We start from the raw sequence: 25057 nt of genomic DNA, 5'->3' as shown, positions 1-25057 counted from the left end.
ACTCACCTTTGACTGATCATAATTTCATGCAACAAGAGTGATGGGAAAAGTAGGTCATGAGGAAGTTCAGCAAACCTGGCGTGGGAGTTGTTCCCTTGCTCTAAAAGGCAAGAATTAGTGTGTGGTTTGACCTTTCTTGTCTTCATTTGTTCTGTCACTGAAAAACACTCACAAATTCCCAAAATGAAGGCTGACTAGCATATTTAGAACTACTCTTATGATCCCGCTACTACAGTGACTGCCTGCGTACTCCTTAAACCTTTGTGCTATGTTTAGCCCTCTGATCAATCCCTAATACAGCATCACTTTGGCACAAGTGTACAGAAGAATTGCTCTTTGAAGACATAAATATTTTTCAGTTTGGATCTTGGACGTGCTCCATTTTTAGTTATCCCCGCAGGCCTAAAAATGTCCAAATTTTCTAATCTTTCTTTTTCTCCCTCTTGCAGGCTCTGCAGCCTCACGCTGAAAAAACTAGTCGTGCTCAAAGAACTGGACAAAGAACTGAACTCGCTCTCTATTGCAGTCAAAATACAGGTGAGTCAGTGTAATCTCTTGAGCTTCGCTATTCAATTCTTTGCTTGTGCTGCACCCTGTTTAATATAATCACAAGCCTAGTTGACGATAAGACATGCTGCTAATCCTGCCAATTGATAAAAAGCCTTCTTAGCGCAGCCAGCTCTGGCACGTGCTTTAAATAGCAGACGGGCATTACTACTCGAGGCAGGTGCATTAGCACCTTAAGACGGATTTAGAATGTTATATTCATGACTATGGGTGTGTAGCCCTAACAGGTGTTGACTCATCGTGGTGTCAGCCTTAGGAGTGACGACTCAACGTCAGAAGAAAATAATCATTTGTGCGCATGCAACACCATATAGCCTGCATTGTGTTTTACTGTTGGTTAGACGTCACCAGTCCTAAATGTCACTACTTAGTTACAACACTGAGATTTTATGACGCGTGTGGTTAATTTGTCGCAGCTCCTTTCATTACACAGGCCATAAAGTGATCCGTCCATCTAAGAATATCCGTATGCCGTGCACTGCTTAACGAAACTCAATCCAATCTCTGCATGAAAACAAGCGGAGTGATAATTCAGTCTTACAATGTTGGAATGCCTTCATGACATCTGAGAAGCGTCTGCCCTGTAGAGTTCAAAAAGAGTTCTCTGGAGTTTCAGTGGAGATTGTAGTGTGTCTTACCTTCATCAATGTCTTCTTTAATAGGATATAAAAATAATGACAGTTACTTGAGATTCTTTTTAATCCAGAGCATTTGTATCCACCCGTGACTGCTGTTTGTTCTTTGCAACCTACTTTTCAGTGAATGGCATTAGAACGCCATTTAAAACAGGACTTTATTTTATTTTAAGCTTTTGACAACTACAAAAATATGGCACAAGGGAGTGAACGGCACTGATGGTGTAACAGTTCATTTGCCTGACTTGTGTGCATGCAGTGTGGGTTCAATTCCCACTCAGTGAAGGTGAGTGTGAAAGATTGTCTCTCTCTTCGATATACTGAATGTGTGCCCCGTGATTGAATGCCGACCTGTCAAGGTAATAGTCTACCCCCACCTCTCCCCCAGATGCAACCCTGAAGAGCAAATGGATGGATGGGGTTCACACTTTAGTACACTTTACATTACTCACAGAGGAAACCAATTATTTTAATCCAGAGATGGATTTTTGTATCCTACAGGGATGCAATAGCATTAATAGTTTTTCATTTGCTGTAGAGCTATTGTGCACAACACAAGTTACAATATTACTTTTTGTTTTTGCGCATGTGTGCCAAAAATGGTGCCTCCATCTTATGACATTTTCTGTCAATAGGTGGAAGCGGTGATTCAGCAAATTCACCAATTTCACCACGAGTCTAACTTGCATCTTTCATTCTCATTAGAATGCATGATCGTATATCGGTAGTTGTCTACGAGCATGTTTCGAGTTTTTATTAGTGTAACAAGAATTACTGACCTGTTCATGCAATCAATATTATGTAAATTCGATTGTTGGCGTTGGGCCATTCGTTGAAAAAACAAATACAGTATAATTCCTCTGGTGCTGACAATGTGTGAGTTATAAACAAATATGGTGGAAAATTCATCCATTAGCTACATGGTTCCCAAATCATGAAATGGCACGATTGCTCATGGACATGCATGTAATGTGTCATACCATTACCATTACCATAATTTCTATCCATTTATTCACACAATATGAATCAACCGAAGAGCTTAAACTAATTCATGCCATCCATTTTCTGTACTGCTTATTCTTACGAGGCTTGCGGGCGGGCGTGCTGGAGCCTTTCCCAGCTGGCTCTGGGTGAGAGGCGGGGTACACTCCGAATTGGTCACCAGCCAATAGCAGGGCCCAGATTGACAATTAGTCATTCACACTCACAGTCACACCTTTGAAGTAACACCTAGCACACCATTTAAAGGCTTCACTTAAACTACCATTCATATTTTTGGAATGTGGGAGGAAACTGAAGTACCTGTAGAAAACCCTCGCCGGCACGGGTTGAACATTCAAACGCAGGAATTGAACTCACCAGCTCTGAACTGTGAGGCGGACGTGCTAACCAGTCGGGCATGATGCTGCCATAACTAATCCTGAGAGTAAAAATAAATTCCAAGGCATACTTGGTCACACATGGGCAAACGCAATATATGTGGTACAATCAATGTGATCATAATGAAGATGCCTAAACCGGCCGTAGTCTGACTCTGAATGTGTATGTAGGATACATGCGGGATACATGAGAGGGAAAGGGGTCAAGTGTGAGACTGGAAGTACACCCAAACAGTGCTTTGGTTTTCAAGTTTACTTGAATATCACTCTGGACTGTACATACCACTTTCCAAGAAAAAACTGCTTCCACCTTGGAGTGCCTGCGTACAGTAGTTAGTTGGCAATAGCTAGAATAATGACGAGGATGCTAATGATGATGATCTGCTGAAGCTTACCACTATGAACAGCAGCCTAGCAAAGGGTTATTGAAAAATGGGACGACGGTCGAAGTTATTTCTGGACATTTTACAGTGGAAAAGCAATCAAGATCCTACCACAGCTAACTAAACCAAACCATGTAACTTGGTGGAAATGAGTTTCTAGAGTCTTCTGTCTCTCACCGTGGAGACTAGAGTGTCACTGCCAGTTGCTGAAGCCCCTCTTACGAAGACCTTTGCTACTTTTTATGTTCTTTAGATTACAGCCATCTATCTTCAACTGTCTTTACCTTCGTTTTAGCAAATCAGATATACAGTTCTGTATGTGGTATTTGTTTTCAACACAGACGTGTCATCCCATCGAAATGAGGTTAGACTTGTTACATTCCACCGTTTGGCGCAAAAAGACAAGAGAAAAGGCTTGTTACCGAGCACAGGGGTGAGGGGGAGAGGGTGATGAGGACATTGAGTACAAGCATTTCTTGCCAAGGCTGTGTATTGTAAATGCATGTCAGGCCGTTAGAGAGTGCTTTTGTGATTCATTGTACTAGCTCTGAAGCATGAGAAAAAGAGGACATACAAGGCTCCTGTTGTGGAGCACTAGTGAGAAGGTCAGACACCAACTGTGATTTTTCTCTTTTTTTTCCCTTTTCTTTATGTTATAAGTCTTGTGCTGCAGCCAGTGTTTAGGTTGGGACAGTATGTCCTTCTCAACAAGATATTGAGCCGCAGTGCTGGATGCATTTTGCGATGATCTAATAGCTGAGATTGCAAGTTTTAGCAAATGGGGGTTTAACCTTCAGATAGCAAATAACGATTATTTTAAGAAGCAATTAATCTGTTGATTTCGTCGATGAATCGGATTAAAAAAAACATGTTTTAAATTTCCATCCCTTTGTTCAAAGACAGGACCTTATGTCAAATTAACAGTGCAGAAAAAAAATCATAATTTAATTAATAGGCAAAAATGTTGGTTATTGTTTTCCAAATTAAAAGCAAGTATTTTATTTTCATTCAACACAAAGATAATCAGTCTGCTATCATGGAGGACAACAGAAGTCGTAGAATATTTACTCTAACTGGAAAGCTGAAATTCTGAAGTTTTGACAATTTTTTTAAATCAAAAAAATGTATCCAAACGATTAATTCATTATCAATAATAATCAATGAGTCCTGCGATTCAGGGTGTACCCCGCCTACTGCCCAAAGACAGCTGGGATAGGCTCCAGCATGCCCGTGGCCCTCGTGAGGATAAGCGGTTTGGATAATGGAGAGATGAATGGAAATCATCTGATAATCGATTAGTTGTCAATTGATCACTTAATCGTGGCACCTCAACTGTTAGATATCAGCAATCTGTATAAGTACTCTCATTTTTGAAAAGTCAAGAAGCTTGGGGGTGACATTAGTTGTTAGTGCGTTTGCCAAACAGCAAGGACATTGGAGGTTTGAACTCCTCTGTTTTCTCCATGTGCTCCAGCTTCCAGCAGAATAAAATCATGCAAATTAGTTCATTGGTAGCACAGTGAATGGTTCTCTTTGTTTACGTGTCACTCCGGTGATTGGCAGATGATATGCTGAGGCTGTACAGGCTGTCATTCTCTCCAAATGTTAGCTGGGATTCACTCCAAGGTCCATGTATCCTTAAGTGGGATACGGAATAAATGTTTCAAATTATTACGTTATTGAAATGTATTGGTGGGAAAAGGCTCAAGTTCATTCTACGTGTTGATTTTTTGAGAAACAATACTGTTTATACATTTCAAAATGAAGTGGACACTTTGCAACATCATGTATTGATTTAAAAATGGTAGGGCTGCATCTATGTTTTTTTTTCCAGGCCTTTTTCTGTCCATCCCCTAGGCATGAACTACTAGAACTAGATCAGTGGAGAGGAAGAACAAGCCAATCACAACATTCTGTTTTGGATTGCACTGACTTTCCTTGTTGGTATTTGCAGAGTGGGAGGTGGATAACATTTCCCTCACAGGTTACACAGGTTTTAACTCAGCAATGTAACTTTGCTATAAAGATTATATATATATATATATATATATATATATATATATATATATATATATATATATATATATTATATTTTGCTCTTGGTCACTCTGAAGTTTTGTCCACCAACTCAACTAGATGTTAGACAAAATACAAATATTTGGTAGCATACTGTACTTCCTTGATGACATTATGAAATTGTGGTGGTAACAGTTGTTACTTTTGCGTAATAAGAAGGGTTTATAATTTGTAGTTGGTCATTATGCTTTAATTGCACAGATTTATGACCCTATAAAGTTACTGTTAACCTGGTCGAAACATAGAGATTGGCAGAAAAATAGTACATGGCTGTATTGAAATCATTATCAGTGAGGAAATCCTTGATAGGAAATGCTTATTTTGAAGCTGCTATTTCTGTGTCTCAAAAACAATGAATCTTTGACCCCTTCAGTTGCTTTTATGGCAATAAGATGCCGAGAAGGAGTCCAGGACTGTTTGTGCTAGGTTGCCACAAGGTGTGACTTTGCATAAATGTGTGAACCAGGTTGGGTCTAAAATAAGACTTTCTCCCTTTTTGCATGTGACTGTTCACTGGATTGGAAAAACAGAAGCCGTGTTTGTCTTCTGATTAAGTTGACTCCACAGTTCAAATGTGTGGTTCTCTCAATCCAGAATGTTGAGATTACAAAGTGTGACTCTATCTTCCAGGGTTCAAAGCGTCTTCTGCGATCCAACGAGTATGTCCTCCCACCCAGTGGACTAATGGAGACAGATCTGGAACTCACATTCTCACTACAGGCAAGCACGCTGTCATTGTCCTGTGAATTCTCACACTGACGCGGCAGTTACTTGACAGCTATAATTGGAGAGAAAATTGAAGCCACTCTGGTATCCTTTGCAACCCCGTTGATGTTTCTTGTTTCAGAGCTATGTGTTAATATTGCTGTACGTCTGTACATGAGAGTTTAAAGAACAAATATTTAGTCACTAAAAGTATTTGGTTGACTTTTGAAGTAATGTAATGTGACATTCTTGAAATCAATTGACGTCACTGAGGCAGCAGATGGGACATTTATTAGTCTTTAAGTTTACCATCTTGATTGAAAAAAAAAGTTAATTTTGAATTTAATCTATGCGGATAGTGCTTCCTATTAGAGCAGTCACTTCATTATCTCATGACAGATAATTAACCATTCTGGCTACAAATGAATGATGATTCTACAAAATAGAGAAATATTGCTCATACAGGAGTCTACGGTCCACATTAATTAAGTTCCTGCTTAGTGGTTTGAGACTGCCCAGGAAGCTTTAAAAACGTCACAGACAGATGACAAATGTAAGGAAAAACTATATAAATGAGCTGCAGATGCTTCCATACGCAATTGAGTGTAAGTATAGTACTTTGTACAATAATTGTGGGATCTGCTTGCTGTGTCACACACATTAGAGCGTCCTTTGTAGATTTAGGCCCACGACCAAATTAGGGTATTTGATTAGATCGAATGCTTATCCGTAGAAATCTACAAACCTAAAGTATGAAGGTCATAGTGGACTGAAGCTGTAGGTCCAATTTTTACTGTCAACATTCACCTGGGTTTAGATGGAGCGACAGGCTACGTTTACATGGACAGATTTATTCAGATGAAAAGCCTGATCGGAATGAAAATGCTTCATGTACACACCCCATTTGGAATATTCTGATCAGATTAAGCCCATTCTGATCAAGATTTTATTCCGTAAAAGAGGTGTGGTTTATGTTGATTGATAATCCGATCTGCGTGCATGAAAATATTTATTCCAAAATTTCAGAACAAACTGTCTTTGCATGTCTGTGATGTCAGTATACGCATTTTTGTTATTCCCGAAGCTAGTAGAAGTGCAGTGAGCGAAAGACATGGTGGGTGCAAACTGAACTGGTACATTTGCAGCTCCATTAGGAAGTGTTAACTCGAAGTAACTGTGCAAAAGGGAAAAATATGCGGAATAACGCAAACGTTTAAAGTAGAAATGGAAATGTTTTGTTGACATGGAAATCGCTACAGCTTCTTCCTCTACTACTATTTCTGGTATATTTGGTCAATCTACGCATGTCAAAATAATTTGTTCCGATCAAAAGTGTGATGCATGAACACGCAAGTCCAAATCGGATCAGTATTTTTAGTGTCCATGAAAACAGTGCATCCGATCATAATTTTAATCCGGACTCTGATCTCATTAAAGCAATTTTGTCCATGTAAACATAGTCACAGTGGATGAAGAGCATCTGTGTATATAAAATGTAATCATCTTAAAGTCTGTGTTGATCTTTAAAATGAATGAAGAGGTCGTCTACTTTTTTTCCCCATTTGTAGTACCCCCATTTTTTGAAGAGGGATGCCAACAGACTACAGATCATGCTGCAGAGGAGGAAACGCTACAAGAATCGAACCATCCTGGGCTACAAGACTTTGGCTGTGGGAGTTATCAATATGGCCGAGGTATTGCATGTTTCCTTCGCAAGTAGTTTCACTAGAAAGCTGTTGTTTCTTTGGATCTTTGAAGAAGCCATTCTGCGCTTAACCCTGACAGTGATTGACGTATTCATAGCAATGTACCTTCGTTTTCTTGCCAGGGCCCTGCTGGGGTTCCAATTGACTTTTAAAATGATTCATGCTCCTCACACACTGCTGTATGACATTATTGGCCATCTGGAGCTGGCTTTGGATGTGCTTTTTCTGAAAGCACTGCTTTGAACCATGATATGTAGAAATAATGGATGGACCAAGACCTGGTCTAATGCCAAGTGTGAATATTTGTTTAATGGAAACATGGCTCTGTTTAAGTTCTCAGCCCAAGTCATTTGGGAGTAAGAATCTGATAGCTAGGACTAATGCTTGGGTAAAATACAAAGTGGATTCTTGCATGGACGTTGTTGGATCTGGCAAGGTTTTTTGGTTCATTTTGCTTACCGGTATTAATGCTTGTTGTCATGAAGTGAAACCGCATGCTTTTTGTGATTCACTAAACTCTATAACTTATTCCATAAGGTTTCTGAGAGGCTTTTATGGAGGATCAGTGGGGGAATGGAGATGGGGTGTGGATTCTAAATTCTAAAATATGTTTTAATATCTATTCTGTGTACATATTTGCAAGAGATACATGTTAACTAATACAACTATTACTCCAGTTAGATGTAGGATTGCATTCGTACATTTCTAAATACAAACTTTGATGTTAAACGGAAGTAGCTATTTGCCCTGGAAAAGGAATTAACATTAATATCTGAAAACAAGGCTAATGCATTGCTACTGTTTAGAATGTCACTCCGCTGTTGTGCAACATGCCACAGGCACATGACTAAGACTAAAATTAATATGATAGTTTTCCTCTTTTTTTATTCCCAGCAACTCCAGTATGTTGTCATGTTTTTAATTTGGTCTCCAGCACTCATCCTGAATTTGAATGGATTTAAAAACCGTGCAGCCCCTGTTAGTGTTTGAGGGAAATTATCCTACTCCCAGTACATCAGTTCATATTGCAAAATATTACAGTGACTCCCCAGAGAGAGGTTGGAATTACAGTAATAAAACTGTTTTCGGATGCAAGCAAATTGGCTTTGGTCTGTTAGACAATCACAAAGGAAAATAAGCAATTCTGTGGCAGCGAAGGTTAATTTAGAGATTGCTTTGCTCTCTGCCTGTAATCATTTGTTTGGTGTAAAGCAATGTAATGGAGGCTACCTCTCCGGTATCAGTGTTGTCTCTGTGAAGATAGAGATAACATTCGTTCATCCTTGCGCTCTGTTGAAGGAAGTATTTGTTCTGCTCGGCTTTAGCTTCTGCTGAATGATTGATCCCCGCAGAAATGGCATGAGACATGATTCCATCTCAGATAAAGAGGACTTGATATTAAGACGGATGAGGTGAATGTGTCCTTATTATATTATGAAGAACCATGCAGGGTTATGAAAATGAGCGAGTCCATTTTTATTTTATGATAATGTCTTCATGTTCAGGTGATGCAACACCCCACTGACGGAGGCCAGATTCTCGGTCTCCATAGCAACGTGAAAGAAGCGCCAGTGCGTGTGGCGGAGATCAGCGTGTATTCTCTGTCCAGCCAGCCCATCGACCACGAGGACGGCAGTGGACAGGCTGGCCGTAAGACTAAAACCTCAGGTGGGCACCGTCGTACCCCCACCCCACATGCGGCCCAGCCTAATCCTGACTGACACTTCGGCCTTTCTCTTTGCTCCCACCACATGGATCCCATTTCTCAAACGAAGACAAAGTCGAATAATGCTTACCCAACCTCGGCCTGAGAATACCGTTTGTTACTCTCTTCTGCTATGGTTGTAATGTTGATCTCTGAGCTGAACAGATGTCGGGGCTATTACCTTACACTGCTCTAATTCTGGACAGTGGGGGAAATATTTGGCCCAGCTTAGGCTCCACGCCTTCATCCTGCTATGCTGGTCCCTCGGTGTTCTGCTTGTTATTAAGGAGGTCACTCAAACATAACAGATGAGCTCATGTACCAAGTATTAAGCCTGTGTCACTTTGGGGGAATTTTTATCTTGCTCCTCTTTGCAATGATCCTTTATGACATCAATCCCATTTAAGAGAACACTGCAATGAACTGATTGAAAAGAACAGAAAATCCCAGTTCTAAATGGCTGTTTCAACCAATAAAATTAGCTATTTAAACAGTAGTCTCCTCATGCTGAGCAAGGTCAAAGTAAATGCGTTTGATAATCATGGCGGAAAGCGCAGTCAGTAAGTAATTAACTGAAGTGGCCTTGGATTTCTGCCTGCTTCATTTTGTAATTTTTTCATTTACACACCATATTTCTGTAAATGTATTCATCAATTAAATTAGTTTCTGATTTATTTGCTGTAGACCGCTCCCCAGACATGGACAACTATTCTGAAGAGGACGATGACAGTTATTCATCCGAGCAAGAAGCAAGTGATGATGCGGCTCATGGCCAGGTGAGTGCCAGAAAGAAAGATGTTTATGTACAGTATATACTGTTTTTAATTTGGCTGCTTCATATTCATGGCTTAGAAGTGCTTTTCGTACAAATATTAACTCTAAGTATGGCTTTACTTTTGCGTTGGCGTAAAGTTAACAGCACCTTCCGACTTGGGTACAAATACGGACTACATTGTTGGCGTAGAAACAAAACTTGTTTAATTTACTTTTGAATTGGTTGCTTTGAGGTCACAAATCAGAAGCTTCCACTATTTTGTACTTCCGAGTAGTCTTAAATGCATCAGTAGTCCACAAACTAGTTAAAGCTGATACTGATGACGCCCACTCCATTTTGCCTGAATTCTTCATAACGTGATAAAAAAATCTTTTGCACAATAGAGGGAATTCCTAACAATCACAAAAGGATGCTTTGATTGTCATACATACAATCATTTATCATATCCCCCTTCCATGTATTTCAGGATATTTATGATGAAGACGATGAGCTTCGCAAGCCCAAGAAAGCCCGGAGGAAAATGATCCGGACCACCTCCATGACGAGGGTTGGCTGCCTTCTCTTCTGCCACATGGACTTTTATTCCGGCTAATCATTGACCACAAGAATAACCCAAGACCTTTGTTTTCTGACTCAGAAGCTTTTAGAGGAAGCACACAGCGTGTTCCATTTGTGCAAGCCATTAGCAGGATGTGGATGAGCATGTAAATGAGATCTGTGGTTTCAGTGAACTCAGCTAAAATGGTCATTGCAGTGGTTGCGGATGCGTAATCCACAAGATAGTTCTTGGGAGAATTTATAAATCGGAATTATTGCTTTTTACACCATGGCAGTAATTTCCTTTCAAGCTGTTTACATTTTTTTTAAATTCTCTATTATAGCAACCAAACTTCAAGCAGAAATTTGTGGCCTTGTTGAAGAGGTTCAAGGTAACTGATGAGGTGAGTTTCAAAAAAGCAATAGCTGCATTGATTTGATTGACACCCATGAAAATGTGTTCAAAGTTGAAGCAAAAGACATGAAAGTGAATCTTAGAGGGGACGCCCACTTAGGATTTCTTGGGATTTCTGCTATAAAGCCTTTCAGAAGACAGCTGCTGAAAAGTTATTCAGTTGCTGTTTTTAAAGATCTTTTTTTATCAGTACTGACTGACTAAACAGCATCAAGCTAGAATGCTGCCAATGTATTCCTGATGGGAGAAGAATTGCCTATGAAAATAAAAACAGAGCTTCAAGCATCATTATGGTGCTTGGCTGCATTATCCCCCACTCATGGATGTATGATTCATAAATTGCCATTAGCAACGATTTCTATGCTGAATCCATTAAAGGGATTTAGTCTCCACAACTTAATCTAAATGATAAATGTTGGATCCTATTTAAATTGCAGTTGTCCATCTTAGCGGTCCTTTTAAATAAATGGAGAATAGAGTACATTGTGTAATAATAAGAATAATGCTATGTTAGATTTATATTGCGCCTTTCAAGTGAATGGCTTGTAACTGAGTCCACACAACGGAAGTAGGCACTAACCCCAATAATAATAATAATAATAATCAACTCATTCACTGCCAGACATTTTCAGACCCTTGTTTACTCTAACGTTTGAAAAAAAATAAAAATAAATACATAAATAAATTCCTGGGATTGACTCGCTGGACTGTGAAAAGACAAATACATTTGTCAATGGCAGTGAATGAGTTAACCCTATTGTGCCGTGAAAAATTGTTGAGTGTTTAACTTTTTTTTGCTTACAAAAGCACTCTATAGTTCACATAATCAAGTAGGTAGACCAATCACTATGGTTATACTGGAATACTGATTGCAATTAAGTGTTTCAGCAAAGCACTTTTAACCAAGACAATATATAATTACACTTATAACCAAGACATTCATCAAATCAATATAAATAATAAATACACTACACAGACAGAAAATAACTTGGATTTAGAACATGAACATTTGAACAAATAAAGGAAATTGGAGAACAGAACTGGCTTTTCCAAATAAAAAGCTCCTGTAAGAAGGATTCATTGTTTATCTTCTTTTGTGGATGAAAAACAATTCCAAGAGCTCTGTGGCTCTAACTTCAACATCTTTTCTTTTGCTTGTCTTATGCTTGATGTTCAAATGTTTTTGGAGTTGTTATTCCTTATCTTACATTAGCCCTGCAGGATTTTCATATTTGTTGTCTTACTCGCGCACTGCTAAAAGTCTCTATGCCTCTAATCTCTATGCTATTGTAAGTGTGCCTGTGTTTTACTGTTGAGTGTTTATTTTAATCTTAACTGAGACAGTTTTGAGACCCATTGGCAAGTCTCAGTTCAATGATGATCGAGTTGAACACAGGCCAACTATACAGAGCGATCAATGCCTAGTTTATATTAATTGAAGTCACTGGCATCTTTCTGAGTCACTCACTGCGTTCTGACTGAGTTTGGAGACATCGGATGGTTCTGCACTCCTCAGTTAGACTAATGGTCTTTTATCGCGACACTTGTCATTAATCCCTTCCTTGTGGCTGGACAGTGTGCACGGACGCCGTTCTATAAATACATAGCCTAGGAGGTAGAGAAGGGACAGACTGTGTTTATCTGCTCCCTGACAGCTCTTGCACTTATGGGGTGGCATTAATCACCCGATTAGTCCCAAAGCCTGCCTGTGTGCACTTCCTATGATATGCATCCCCACTGTGCAGCCCGCAGATCAAAGATCAACACTGCAGGTCTCTTCTAGCATTTCGTATCTGATTGGCCAGTCTAAAGTCATGGATGTATTTATAGCAGTTTCTCCTTTTTTCGTAGCAATCAGTAGTCATCATATTCAATAATTGTTTATCCGATCAGTGCAGCTGCACAAGTGATTAGCAAGTGTGCCTCACAGGTCAACCTCTACACATTTTTTTTTTTTTTTTAATCCATGATGTAATTTTACAAGCTTACTCATGTGTTGACAATATGTCTATCATGCCTGGCAGGTCTTGGACTCTGACCCAGTAGATCAAACCCAGGAAGTAGAGGAGGATCTGGATTTACTCTATGACAGTCTAGAGGTGTACAACCAGAGTGACAGTGGGCCGGAGATGGAGGACAATGAAAGTGTCTTGAGCACACCCAAGCCCAAGCTTAAGTGAGTTTGCCCTCATTTTGTCTCTCTGCAATAATTTGTGTGATTAAGCTTCAACCTTCCATGAATTGCCAAGGATTTTCTTCTTACCATAATTCCTGTAGTAGATACATGTACATCAAAACAAAACAAAGCTTTGTGTATGTGTTTGAGTGTTAAGATTAGGGAAGGGAATTTGACAAATTGGTCCTTGGTCCAGTGTTGACAATAAACAATCACTTGTTATTTCGTAAGCATTAGTAGGCCATTATGTGTGAATACAGACCGAATATTTTTCCATTTACAGCACCTTTGCTGGTTGCAACCAACTCCATTTTGCCTCCATTTCTTTAAAAACATTGCCATATGATCGTCAGAATTCTCAATTATTAATTCAATGACCAGTAGGTTGCGATGTTCATTCCCATTGATAGAACAGTTTTTATTTGTCAAATCTAATCTTTGTTTTTCAGGCCTTTTTTCGAGGGGATGTCTCACTCCAGCTCCCAGACAGAGATCGGAAGCATACACAGCCAAAAAAGTCAACAGAGAGAGCTGTTATATGCTGTAAGTTGATCACCAGGCCCTCAGTTTTTATAGCAATAACAACCTGCTCTGGTTCCTTTCAGACCTGCTCGATAGCCATAAAGTTCTTCCTTCTGGTTGTGCTGGATGGGGTCACGTTATTAACAGTGTTATGTAAAATAATTGCCCCCAGGCAGGACATTAATGCCTGGCAGCTCTGTTGCCTTGAATGGTCCAGGGATTCCCAAGAACCATGCAAAATTCTGGGAATGGGGGAAATGCAGACCAATAGCACCCAAACAACAACAAAAACACACACACACACACACACACTGCTGGTGGATGGGATGCTCTCCCTACCCTGTTCACCCCTGCCTGTAGTATTTATAGAGGCTGACACCATATGACCTCTACACCACCTTCAACACACACACACACATTCAAACACACAGACCCAAATATGCCCCCATGCTCAGAAAGAAGATTGGATAAAGCATTCCCACCCAGATTTATGACCTGTTGGAGACAAAAAGAGCAGCGGAAGAGCAAGAGAGAGACATGTTGTGTCTGACTTTGTGAGAGGGAGGACAAGGGTGGGTTGTTTATAAATGTATTGGAATCCATTTTGGCTTGTACAAAAGAGGCTAGAACATTCCAGAAAGTAATAGTCATCCATTTTGTCAAATAAGTGTCTCCAGTCAAATACAAAAGCGAAGCAATCAGTGGATGGAAGGAAGCTCAGCAAATATTGCCCAGTTTGACTGTGTTCAGCTAACTTGTGTGACATTTTTATTAATAATGAAATGATCTCAACTATATGTGTTTCTTTATCCTTCAGAGTGGAGACTTTCTCACCGTGGACAGATGTAAAGTGCAAGGGGCTCGCTATCAAGAGGACAGCGTTACAGACACAACCATCGGGGTATGTTTTTGGTACAGCGCTTTCTTTGCCCGAATGTCCCTTGAGCTTAGTGCTCTCCATTTTTCTTTTCCCACTCCCTTACCCTTGAAACTGGAGTGCGCTTTGCCTCCCATGGGTCTTGGGGTTTTCCGGGAAGAAACTAAGATGGTGTGGGGGTGCGCAAGGCCGAGGATATATCACTTATGTGACAGTGCATCAATTTAAATGGTGAATTTGATCAAAAAAAATATTTGAAATATTTAAAACACCCTTGGTTTCGGGTGGGTACCGTATTTTCCGGACTATACGTCGCTCCGTAGTACAAGTTGCACCAGCCATAAAATGCATGATACAGAAGAAAAAAACATATATGTTGCACTGGAGTATAAGTCGCACCCCCCGGCCAAAGTATGGAAAAAACGCGACTTATAGTCCGGAAAATACGGTAGTTAGTCTGTACGGGCAATTAAATTTTTTAGCTTTAGAAAGTAGTACAGCAGAATGTAGAAGTAGGTATAAATGGATCATATCATATATATTTTCCCCTCAATAATCAAATGTGATCAACGGTAAAGGTACACTCTAAAAACAGTTGTGTTTTATAAAATAACACAATTTTGGATAAAAAATGGACCGATCCACTAACTGGGTAAACTTGACCCACGTTCTTGCATTGTTTTGTAGAAGGTTGTTTACTACACATTTTTGGGGTTGTTATCTGCAAAAACAACCCAGAACGTTGGGTCAAATTGACCTAAGTAGAGGATCGGTCCATTTTTGACCCCAAATGTTGTTATTTTTAACCCAAAAGTGTGCTGTATTTGTCATGTGTCCAATTTGTTCTCTGCATTTAAAACCCATCCCTGAGGAAAGAGTCGGCCGTTACCATGTAGTGCCAGGGGACTGAATCCAGATCTTTTGTCATCACATTGGTTCTCAATAATGCTGACTGGGAAACCCACACAGACATGGGGAGAACATGCACATGCCACACAGAAAGACCCCATAGTCAAGTGAGAAAAGAGTGGTCTGAGCCAGGAAACTTGCTTTGTGCAACCACCATTTGGCAAAGACTGCTAACAGTTAACAGCTAACTGAGCAGACCTTATTGTTGGTACCAAATTGTGTAATGCACAACTTTTATGATGCAAGGACAATAAAATCAAACCATTTGAGGATGCCCGATGGAGTACATTATGGTCGTCTCCAATGACATATTCCTTGTTTATTGTGAAACAAAAATTACGCACAGGTTTCCAAAAGGGTGGTAAACTATTAAACTATGTAGTGGGTCTTGTTCTGTTGATCAACAAGCACACATACAAACTGAACATTCTTGGATTGTTGAAGATACATTATGATGCTTTGTGTTACTTTGTTGCTGAAAAGTAATACTTTGGTTTATGAGAAAACAAATAAAAGTTGGACACGTTTTATAGGTAACTGCATTATTTTTTAGCCATTGTTAGAAATACCCATTGATGAGATGGTATTGCATATAATTTAATACATGCAAATATGACAGCAATCCATCCATAAATAACGGCCAGATCGATCTGTCCCCCCACATTTTTAACAAAATGTACTGTTTCTATTTTAAAAAGGCAAAAGAAAGGTTTTCTTGCTTACCAAAATAACTGATAGGGTAGCCCCAATCAGAAGATCAGACAAGGCAGCCCCTTGCTTAGGTATACTGTTGATAGCCTTAAAAATGTGTTGTTAGCCGTGCTTACTTATTTGCCTCTTCTTGGTTCTCCCTCTCTGTGTGCAGTCTAGCCAAGCCCTCTGCTTTGCACCAATAACCCGCCTCAAACTCACCGTCTGAAATGCTGCAGTTTTTCTCCCGTTAAGGGGACAAAACTTCTTTCCACAATTCTAAAATGCCGCCTCCAGATCCTTCACGAACTGCAGATGTTACCTGGAACCTTGGAGAACAACTGAGGGGGCTCCGTAGGGGCATGACAGAAACTGTTATGTGATGAACATCAGCACTGTCCTCTACAGTGTTTTTTTGTCTCATAGTTGCTTTTCTTCTTTTTGACTTAGGAGCCAGAGACCGATGACAGCGGGCCAGGGCCAGGGGAGGTGAGCAGCTGGGACGTCAACACTGAACGGATGACTAGCACTGTTGGCAAGCTTTCCAAGACCGAGTCCCAAAACCACATGTCTCCAAGGTACACTGCCGAGCCCTGCATCTGGATTTGTGCACGCAACATCTTTCTCAATTCGCATGATCGCTATTGTATGCATGGCTTGCCTTCATTCTTATTTATAGCTTCATGGTAAGCTTCTTGTTCTTCTCCGTCTTTTCAGCAAAATGGAGAACAGGCTGCAGAGGCGTCCACGCAGCACCTCCATGAAAGACAGACAGAATTCCAAGGCACAAAGTGACCGGACCAGCAGCATAGAGAGCGAGTGCTCCCCAGACTCAAGACTCATAGCGCAGGTAAGCAACGTCACAAGCCCAAATCGTCTTACTGTGTTTTTTGTTGTTGTTTTTTTTAAGTGTAAACATGCTAGTTTGTGCCACTTTCTGAGTCCATGCTACCGATGTATCCAAAAGGTTCCCAGGAAGTCTGTGTATGACCAGTTGAACCAGATCCTTATCTCTGATGAACGCTTGCCAGAGAGCATCATTCTCATCAACACCACGGAGTGGCAAGGACAGGTCAATAGCTCAGCTCGGACACGCAGAATCTTGAAATCGTTTTTTTTCTTTCGTATTTCAAGGCCATCCTTTAATCTTCTCGTATCATCATGTCTGTGTGTCACCATGCAGTATGTCGCAGAGTTGCTCCACGAACAGGCCCAGCCCATTGTGTCCACCTGCTCAGCTGCAGATGTCCAGGCCGCCTTCAACACCATCGTTACTCGAATCCAGAGATTGTGAGTTACTTCATGACTACTTACAAGTCACGGCTGGAGCAAATACGTTCTCAAAATGTACATCCTACACCGGAAAATACTGTACTGTATGTCCATCACAGCGTGGTACCCACCAGCGCTAGCTGTCTTTTTCCAGGAACATATTGCAGTGGTATGCCAAACTGTGTCGATTTGAACATCATTTTCAACTTCAACCTAGCTTTCGATTTATTTTCACTTGACACGTTTGCTCATCGGTTAAGCAGTTTACTCCAGATGGGGCCATGTCACATAATCATGAACAGTTGTGGTGTTGATATGCGGCGTTGTCGCTTCGGATTTCCCTTCAAATGTCATCACAAAAAGTAACTGAAATGTCAAAACCTCAATGTCCCTATAGATATCACACTTTTATTCAAATGTTTCCATTTAAGCCTCACATTGCACTCAACAGAGAGTTCAAGATCACCTAAATTGGGGTGGGAAAATGGATATCGTATGTCAGTTCTATTTAAAGTCTACAAAATCGCAGACTTGGGAACTTAAATGTAAATGTCGGTGAAAAACATTTTACAGCAGTGCTTGAAACAATCATGTTTAATGCAACTTTAGCATTGTTCAGTGCCTTACACATGGACGTGCATACACACGCCACACACGCTCACATATACAGTGCTTAACTACCGTTGTTTAATTAATGAAATAACTTATACTAGGGGGGTAAATCTTTTTTTATTTCTTTTTTTTATGTATATGTATATTACTCCCAAATACCCGTTACATACATTGTCTTCTGCTGTATTCTAAGTTGTCCAACACCGTTCAGGTTAATCTTTCCAAAGGAAAATTCTTGCAGTGTCCGCATACAAAGCTTTAAACTTGAGGATAACACAGTAATTGGTGAAATTAATTGAATTGTCTTTCTCTTTCGCTTATCCCTTGTAGTTGTAATTGCAATGCACAGACTCCGCCCACAATGAAGGTGGCAGTTGCAGGTGACCAGAGTTACTTGAGCACCATCCTGAGGTTCTTTGTGGAGCAGCTGGCCAACAAGACTCCTGACTGGCTCAGTTACATACGATTCCTGGTCATCCCTATTGGTAAATAAACCATTAAACTTCCTTCAGGTTGACTGATCTACATATTTTAATCTGACATTTGCTCGTGCAATTTGCCGCACAGGCTCTCATCCCCTGGCCAAGTACGTGGCCTCGTTTGACAGCAAGTTCAACAGTATCTTTATGGACACCGCATGGAGGGAGCTGTTCTGCAGGACGGAACGGCCCACCTCAGGTAGGACGCAACTCATGCTCACACACACCTCCGGTATCTGGCCACAAAGCACGGCGACGGGTCAGTTGTTTGGTCAGCTTGAAAAGGAAATAAGTGGGGCCAGAGCATGGGTCAGGGGCTGATGAACGGAAAGATGATGTTTTCCATTTGCGCAAGATAGCCACAACGTGCTTAGGTGGAGGGAATGTTTCTGCTTCACGGCACCGCTGCTCCACCCTGCTCCCTCACTGGAGCTGCGTAAGGAGATTAACAGGCTCAACATTTAACCCAAATGTTGTATTAGGAGGCTTGTTAAATTGAAAGCAAATGCCTAGATTTATTAGCTCATGATGAGATCATGTTTGTGGGATTGTTCTCCTTCTTCAGTCTTTAGTCTTTGCTTTATTGCTGTTAGCCACCTGCAGCCTGTATTTTGAAAAGCAGTAAACTAGCTGAATGAATTATATAAAGCAGTGTTTGCTTAGTAATGATTGTTTCATTGTTTTACAGCGCTCCAATGTGAAATGATTCGTACACTTCCTGTTGTTTACCACTTGTTTCATTTGCTCCACGTGCAGATAACATGGACGTAGCAGGGCGGGTTGTTCAGTATCTGGCTGGTGCAAATGTGTCCCACCAGTTTCCCATCTCTGAAGCCATGCTCACCTACAAACAGAAAAGGTAAAGTCACATGAAGAAATATGAAGCATCCTCACGTGCAGTGTGCGTTTGTGGATGTGCATGTATGTTTCTATGCATGTCTGTCTGAATGATTTCCAAACTTAATATGATGATCCCCTTTAATCCTCTCAGTAAAACTGAGTTGACCACTTGCGGAACCGTTTGAGGAATTAACAATCACTTAGCTTTTGTACCAACACAATCTAATGTGAAATCATTCAATAAATCAAAAAATCATCCAATAATTTCCGCCAAACAGACCTTTTGGAGTAATGCCCTTAAAGCGTCCAACCTTGGTTTCATCAAACCATAAAACAATTCCCCACATGCTCCTGGAGACTTCTTGTCTGTTTTTGCTAAATTTAGCCACACTTGGATTATTTTCTTCATTTCTTCCTCCTGCCTCCCTATATGATGAATATGGGAAATCAAATGTAGGACACAGACATGCCTGGCATAAATTCCTGTAGCTCTGCAGATGTTTCTGTTGGCACCTTTGCAGCCTCCCTGACCGGTTTCCTTCTCTTCTTTTCATTAACGTTGGAGGGATGTCAAATTCTTGGCAAAATCGTTGTCATTTTTTGCATTGAAAATGGCATTTTATTAAGGTTGGCTTTTTAATATCCACTGTAGAGTGTCTCAATCAAAAGCATTCTTTTATTGGTAATGGCTGACTTTTTGGTGCAAGCCTGATATTGGAGCTCATCAGATTGTGCAGGTGTCCCTAATGTTGTAGCCAGTGATTGTGGATTAAAATGTAATCCAACATATGCATGCAAACATAATGAATGAGTCGTCAATGACCGCACACACCGCGAGGTTGCTGTGATGTGTGCTAACATTCATCGGTTAGGTTGTTGTTTTGTCATAGCAGACATGCGCATGTTCATTTGCAATCAAGTTGTAATAAAGGGTTACATTTCTTATAATAGCGCACCAGTCTTTAACACTCAGCAGATAGTCGAGCTGACGCATTTGCATGTGTTCTTTTCTGTTCTGTCAGTGGCTTCCTGTTTAGTCAGAAGATACCAAATACAGCGTTTAACACCTTTTGCATTCCTTCTTCCCCTTTCCCCCTTTTGATTTGCATTCAAGGAAAAGAAGTTTGTATTTTGATTTTTACATCAGGTATCTAATTTGACTCTTGTTTGGTTTTTGCCCTCCTTTTTTATTCTCCTCACTGCTGTCAGCTGTGTCTTAACACTCCTTTTCCCATTTAATACTCACCATGATGTTGATCTGCACGTCCTGTCTGGGTTTTGTGTGACCTACCGTGTCCTGCGTTTTGTTGCCGTGGTGATTTGCCTAACAACCTCAAATTGATCCCTAAATGATCTCTCAAGTGTGGTTTGCAGGTTCATATTTTAGTAAGCATGTGAGGCCCACTATAAGGTTGTCATTGATTATATAGTTTTTGGGACAAAAGTCTTGGGACACACTCCAAAATCTTGTTAGAGGTGCGAATATGTGACCAATTGCATGTTTTCTTCCAGTTTCACTTCTCTGCAGGTGTAATGACCATGTGTCCAAATACTTTTATCCATACAGTGTATTTTATTCCCTACGGTAAGGGAGATATTGGCACAAAACAAAGAGTGTAAGGTGGTAAGCTTCATGGGGACTCAAGTCTTGCACATTCATTCACAGGTGGGGAACCCCAGATGATTACAAAATAATAAAAATTACATTACATAGATCTTATGCCAGGGCGGCATTGTGGTCGACTGGTTAGCACGTCCGCCTCACAGTTCAGAGGTCTCCCTGTGGGCTCCCTGTGTGGAGTTTGCATGTTCTCCCCGTGCCTGCGTGGGTTTTCTCCGGGTACTCCGGTTTCTTCACACATTCCAAAAACATGCATGGTAAGTTGATTGGACACTCTAAATTGCCCCTAGGTGTGATTGTGAGTGCTGTTGTTTGTTTGTTTGTCTCTGTGTGCCCTGCGATTGGCTAGCAACCATGTAGTGTTGAAGAGTTCAACACAGTCACTTCTAGCAGTGTTTGACAAGAACAACGGCCCTGATAAACGTTGGTTGTAAGGAGCGGTCCTCTCATTCGTCTCATACACTCCCCAAGATGATGTCATTCCACTCCTAAGCCAGTCATGTGCCATTTCTGCTGCGATGGGGCATGGTGCCATCTCCCCTCCAGGATCATTGAGTGTTGCACCTTGGAGTTTTGCAGTGTTCTAAGCGCCCCTCTCTCCTGCCACGCTAACAGCCTCTTCATTGTCTCTCCTCACAGCCCTGATGAGGACTCCTGTCAGAAATTTGTGCCATTTATTGGGGTAGGATTTTTTTTTTTTTTTTGATTAACATGGAATTTATTTTAGATGATGTTCAATGTTGAATTTAACACTGCAATACTGTTTTCTACTTGCAGGTTGTGAAGGTTGGAATCGTGGAGCAAAGCCTCTCAACCTCAGGTAAGTGAGACCCAAACTCCTAAGCCAAAGTGAAAGTGAAACCAACATATATATATGCGTAATGTTTTGATTTAATATTTTTAAAGAAGATTTAAGTATGAAGAGGGTCCTTGGTTTTAAAAGTCACGATTCAAGGTGTTCAGTCTTAAGAAGTGTCACCCGGCACAAGGAACGCTCCATTACTTTTGTACTTAGTGTTTTTCATGTGATTGTTTTACATTTATTGCCAGCAAGTGTTTTTCATGCAAATATTTACTGTAATCATGACATTTCGAGGTTACGAACGACACGTGGACAATAAACTACTTTGATCAGCGACATAAAACCAGACACGTCACACAGCACGTTGCACAGTACTTACTTAGTGTTTTTCATTAGTTTTATACTCAAGGTCATACAAATATCTACTGTCATATTTAATAATACTGCAGTGTTAGTATAGGTTGGTAATAGAGTGTGGCACGTTTTGACTTGGGGCGGGACGCAGACATAAACCTGCTTGTACATCTGTAAAAGTGATTGAATTTTATCACTGACTTTATTTTTTGCTGCACAATCCAGGATTATGTTGAAAAATGTCTTAACCTTGATGTGTTAACATGTAAAAAACAAATCTAAGGTCTTCTCCATCTGCTCCGAAGTTAAAGTACATTCTGTACCATAACCTACACGTCAAGTGGTTTTGTAGTTTTTGTGTGTTCCTGCCCCCCCCCAAAAAAACATAGTCACTTACAGTGTGTCCTTGGTTTAGGAGGGTCCCGACGTGCAATGTAGTGCATACTAAACTAGTTTATGCAGCGGCGTAAGAATACATTTACCACATAGTACAAGAAGGCATGCTCAGTACTGCCGTACTTTATTTTTCATCTATTCATTCATTTATATTTATGACCAGGAAGTGTTTTTCGACAAATATTTACATAAAAAATGACTGCACGTTAGCCTAGCCACTAATGCCTTTGTGAATTGAAGACCCTTGTACAGATTAATGGAGGTGACTCACATTTCACAAATTCCTTATCAAGGCCAAGGAAAAGTATATTTTTGGGGTGTAAAATAGTTTATCGCATTCACAGTGGATTCTGATGATGCAATGGGGGTCAACACAAGCATCCTAGCCTCCCCCACCCCCCCATCGGCTGGTCCGTATGGGAAGGAGATCGGGGGAACGCCTCCACAGTCGCCCTCTGTGTCCACTGCCCTTTCTGGAGCTGGGTAAGAAACATAGACGCATATAAAATGATCTCAGACAAATATCTGCACACAGGAGCAAACATACTTTCCCATTTTGTGGTCATTGTTTGAGCAGCTGGGGTATGTGACTGAGAGTGTTTGCCTTTTGCAGTTCTCCGTGTTCTGGCAGCGAAGTGATGGGCCTGCAGGTGGACTACTGGACGTGGCAAGGCCCAGAGAAGAAAAAGGAGGGCGAGAAGCGCGACGTGGGACTGAAAAACACGCTGAAGAGTAACTTCCGCTCGCTCCAAGTCAGCCGCCTGCCCTGCGCGGGGGATATCACCCCTCCACCCAGTATGGCCATGACTGTCGTCACCAAGGAGAAGAACAAGAAAGGTACATTGACTGCATCCTTTGTTAAACAGATCATTCAGTTCTACCCCTGAAATGAAAAGATTAATAAATAATATGTAATCAGGATTTGGTTTAGTTTTAAATATTCTCAGAACAAATTGAAAGAAAAACCAAATCTATATGATAAGGTCCTCAATTGTCTTTTTCCCTACTTTATTCTTGTAAAATTAGGTTGTTTTTCTCATAATATTTTGCCTTAAAAAATACAACTGTATAATTTCAACTGTCTTCTCATGATCGTTGGGCAAGTCTTATCTTGTGGCCTTGTAATGTTTTTTTATTGTAATTTTTGTTGTACTATATTACACTTGGTTCTTGTAAAATGTTTTTTTTCTGAATACTACAAATTAATTCTTGTAAAATATTTAGAGAGTCACTCATGTTGTTCTTCACTTGCCCGGCCGGCTTCCATATCGGCAGCCTGGGTTCAATTTCCACTGGAAACGTTGAATGGTTGTCTGTCTTTTTGCCTTGTGATTGACTGGCGACCAATGCAGGGTTTAGTCCTCCTTTTGCCTGAATTCAGATGGGATTAGCTTTTCCTGTAAAATATTTTTTACTTTGTCATAACTCTATTCTTGTAATTGTTTTGGTCTTTTGTCCAGCACAGACACCCCTTCATAAAGCCTTCTGTGAATCCACCTCAATGCAAGGGGAAAAAAATACATTGAACTTCTTGCTTGATTAATTATTGCTTATGAGAAAAGGAAGGAACTAAAGGTGATATGCTCTGCTCCTCTCTCCAGTTATTTTTCTCAGCAAGAAACCGAAAGAGAAAGAGCTGGACTCAAAGAGCCAAGTGATCGACGGAATCAGCAGGTTGATCTGCACAGCCAAGCACCAGCACACGATGCTGAGAGGTAACACTGCCCCCTGGTGTGCATGCTAGTTCTTACATTCAATACAAACAGAGGTCCTCGCTTTACTAAGGCACATACATAAACGCAAGGCTACGAATATGTTAAATGGTTTATTTTAATAATAAAATAACATTCTCGTGTTTGAATTTTATTCGTACAATTAATTAATTACAATCAACAAATTATTTGATAAAATAAACTAAAATATATTTGTATATTGTTTCATAAGGTGCCTTTGAGACTAATCCCTTTCACCCCCCAAAAAACTTTTGATTTTCCAGTGAACTTCTTATTGATTGTATTAAATGTTATGCTGTTAGAAAGTGCACATTGGTCAAACTCCTACACTTAAAAAAAATAAATAAAATAACTGAAAGTTGCCAATGTAAACAGCAAAATATGTGAACTTGCTACACAGTGGACAGCTTTGACTAATGTTAGCATTTAAAGAGCTCATGGTGGACCTTTACATAGCAACAGGATTCCGTTACTGAGATGACTGTTCTTTTAACAAATATACTGTCTGTAGTTCAGATTTCTGAAAGGTTTTTATATCAAGTGGTATTTCACTATGACAGAGGGAAGAAGTTAGTGTAAGTTTGTCAAAGTTGGTAGACTGAAACGCTAACAGAATACCGTTAAAAATGCTAGGCGGACCGGCCTATAGGCGATTATTATTTGATCTGGCCGGACAAAAAGGCGGCTGGACGGACGGCGGATGGGTTCCCACGCTGCAGGTGGACGGCACTAAAATGGAGCGGGAATTTTTAGTAAAATGCCCAGCTCTGGTAAAAGCAGGAGTTTGCAAATGTCTTATATTGGTTAAACACAAACGATAATCAGTTTGCCTTTGTGACCATCGAACATTAGTGTTGAGAGGCTGAAATCAGAAGATTTGGACAATTTAAA

The 25057-nt window shown here is 40.4% G+C and overlaps 1 protein-coding gene across 2 annotated transcripts in view; it reads left to right on the top strand.

Moving 5' to 3' along the window:
• Positions 1 to 25057, top strand: part of LOC147139672 (phosphofurin acidic cluster sorting protein 2) — a 46232-nt gene that overhangs the window by 18574 nt on the left and 2601 nt on the right. Inside the window, exons 2-24 of one of the 2 annotated variants that reach the window (XM_086046131.1) lie at positions 450 to 537; positions 5671 to 5760; positions 7314 to 7439; positions 8957 to 9119; positions 9841 to 9932; positions 10398 to 10478; positions 10813 to 10872; positions 12908 to 13059; positions 13509 to 13602; positions 14399 to 14482; positions 16508 to 16635; positions 16775 to 16907; positions 17025 to 17129; positions 17241 to 17347; positions 18272 to 18426; positions 18509 to 18619; positions 19177 to 19279; positions 20375 to 20407; positions 21521 to 21563; positions 21659 to 21701; positions 22778 to 22916; positions 23047 to 23270; positions 24035 to 24148. In XM_086046131.1, the coding sequence (XP_085902257.1) occupies positions 450 to 537; positions 5671 to 5760; positions 7314 to 7439; positions 8957 to 9119; positions 9841 to 9932; positions 10398 to 10478; positions 10813 to 10872; positions 12908 to 13059; positions 13509 to 13602; positions 14399 to 14482; positions 16508 to 16635; positions 16775 to 16907; positions 17025 to 17129; positions 17241 to 17347; positions 18272 to 18426; positions 18509 to 18619; positions 19177 to 19279; positions 20375 to 20407; positions 21521 to 21563; positions 21659 to 21701; positions 22778 to 22916; positions 23047 to 23270; positions 24035 to 24148 (2468 nt within the window). The remainder of the gene's footprint in view (positions 1 to 449; positions 538 to 5670; positions 5761 to 7313; positions 7440 to 8956; positions 9120 to 9840; positions 9933 to 10397; positions 10479 to 10812; positions 10873 to 12907; positions 13060 to 13508; positions 13603 to 14398; positions 14483 to 16507; positions 16636 to 16774; positions 16908 to 17024; positions 17130 to 17240; positions 17348 to 18271; positions 18427 to 18508; positions 18620 to 19176; positions 19280 to 20374; positions 20408 to 21520; positions 21564 to 21658; positions 21702 to 22777; positions 22917 to 23046; positions 23271 to 24034; positions 24149 to 25057) is intronic. The other variant, XM_086046132.1, reaches the window with a different exon arrangement.

The sequence above is a fragment of the Filicampus tigris genome, chromosome 11, assembly GCF_054856515.1.
Source record: "Filicampus tigris isolate MCC_2025a chromosome 11, RoL_Ftig_1.0, whole genome shotgun sequence".
NCBI classification, from domain to species: domain Eukaryota; kingdom Metazoa; phylum Chordata; class Actinopteri; order Syngnathiformes; family Syngnathidae; genus Filicampus; species Filicampus tigris.
Note: the sequence above shows the minus strand (reverse complement) of the source record. Positions and strands in the feature narration are given on the sequence as shown.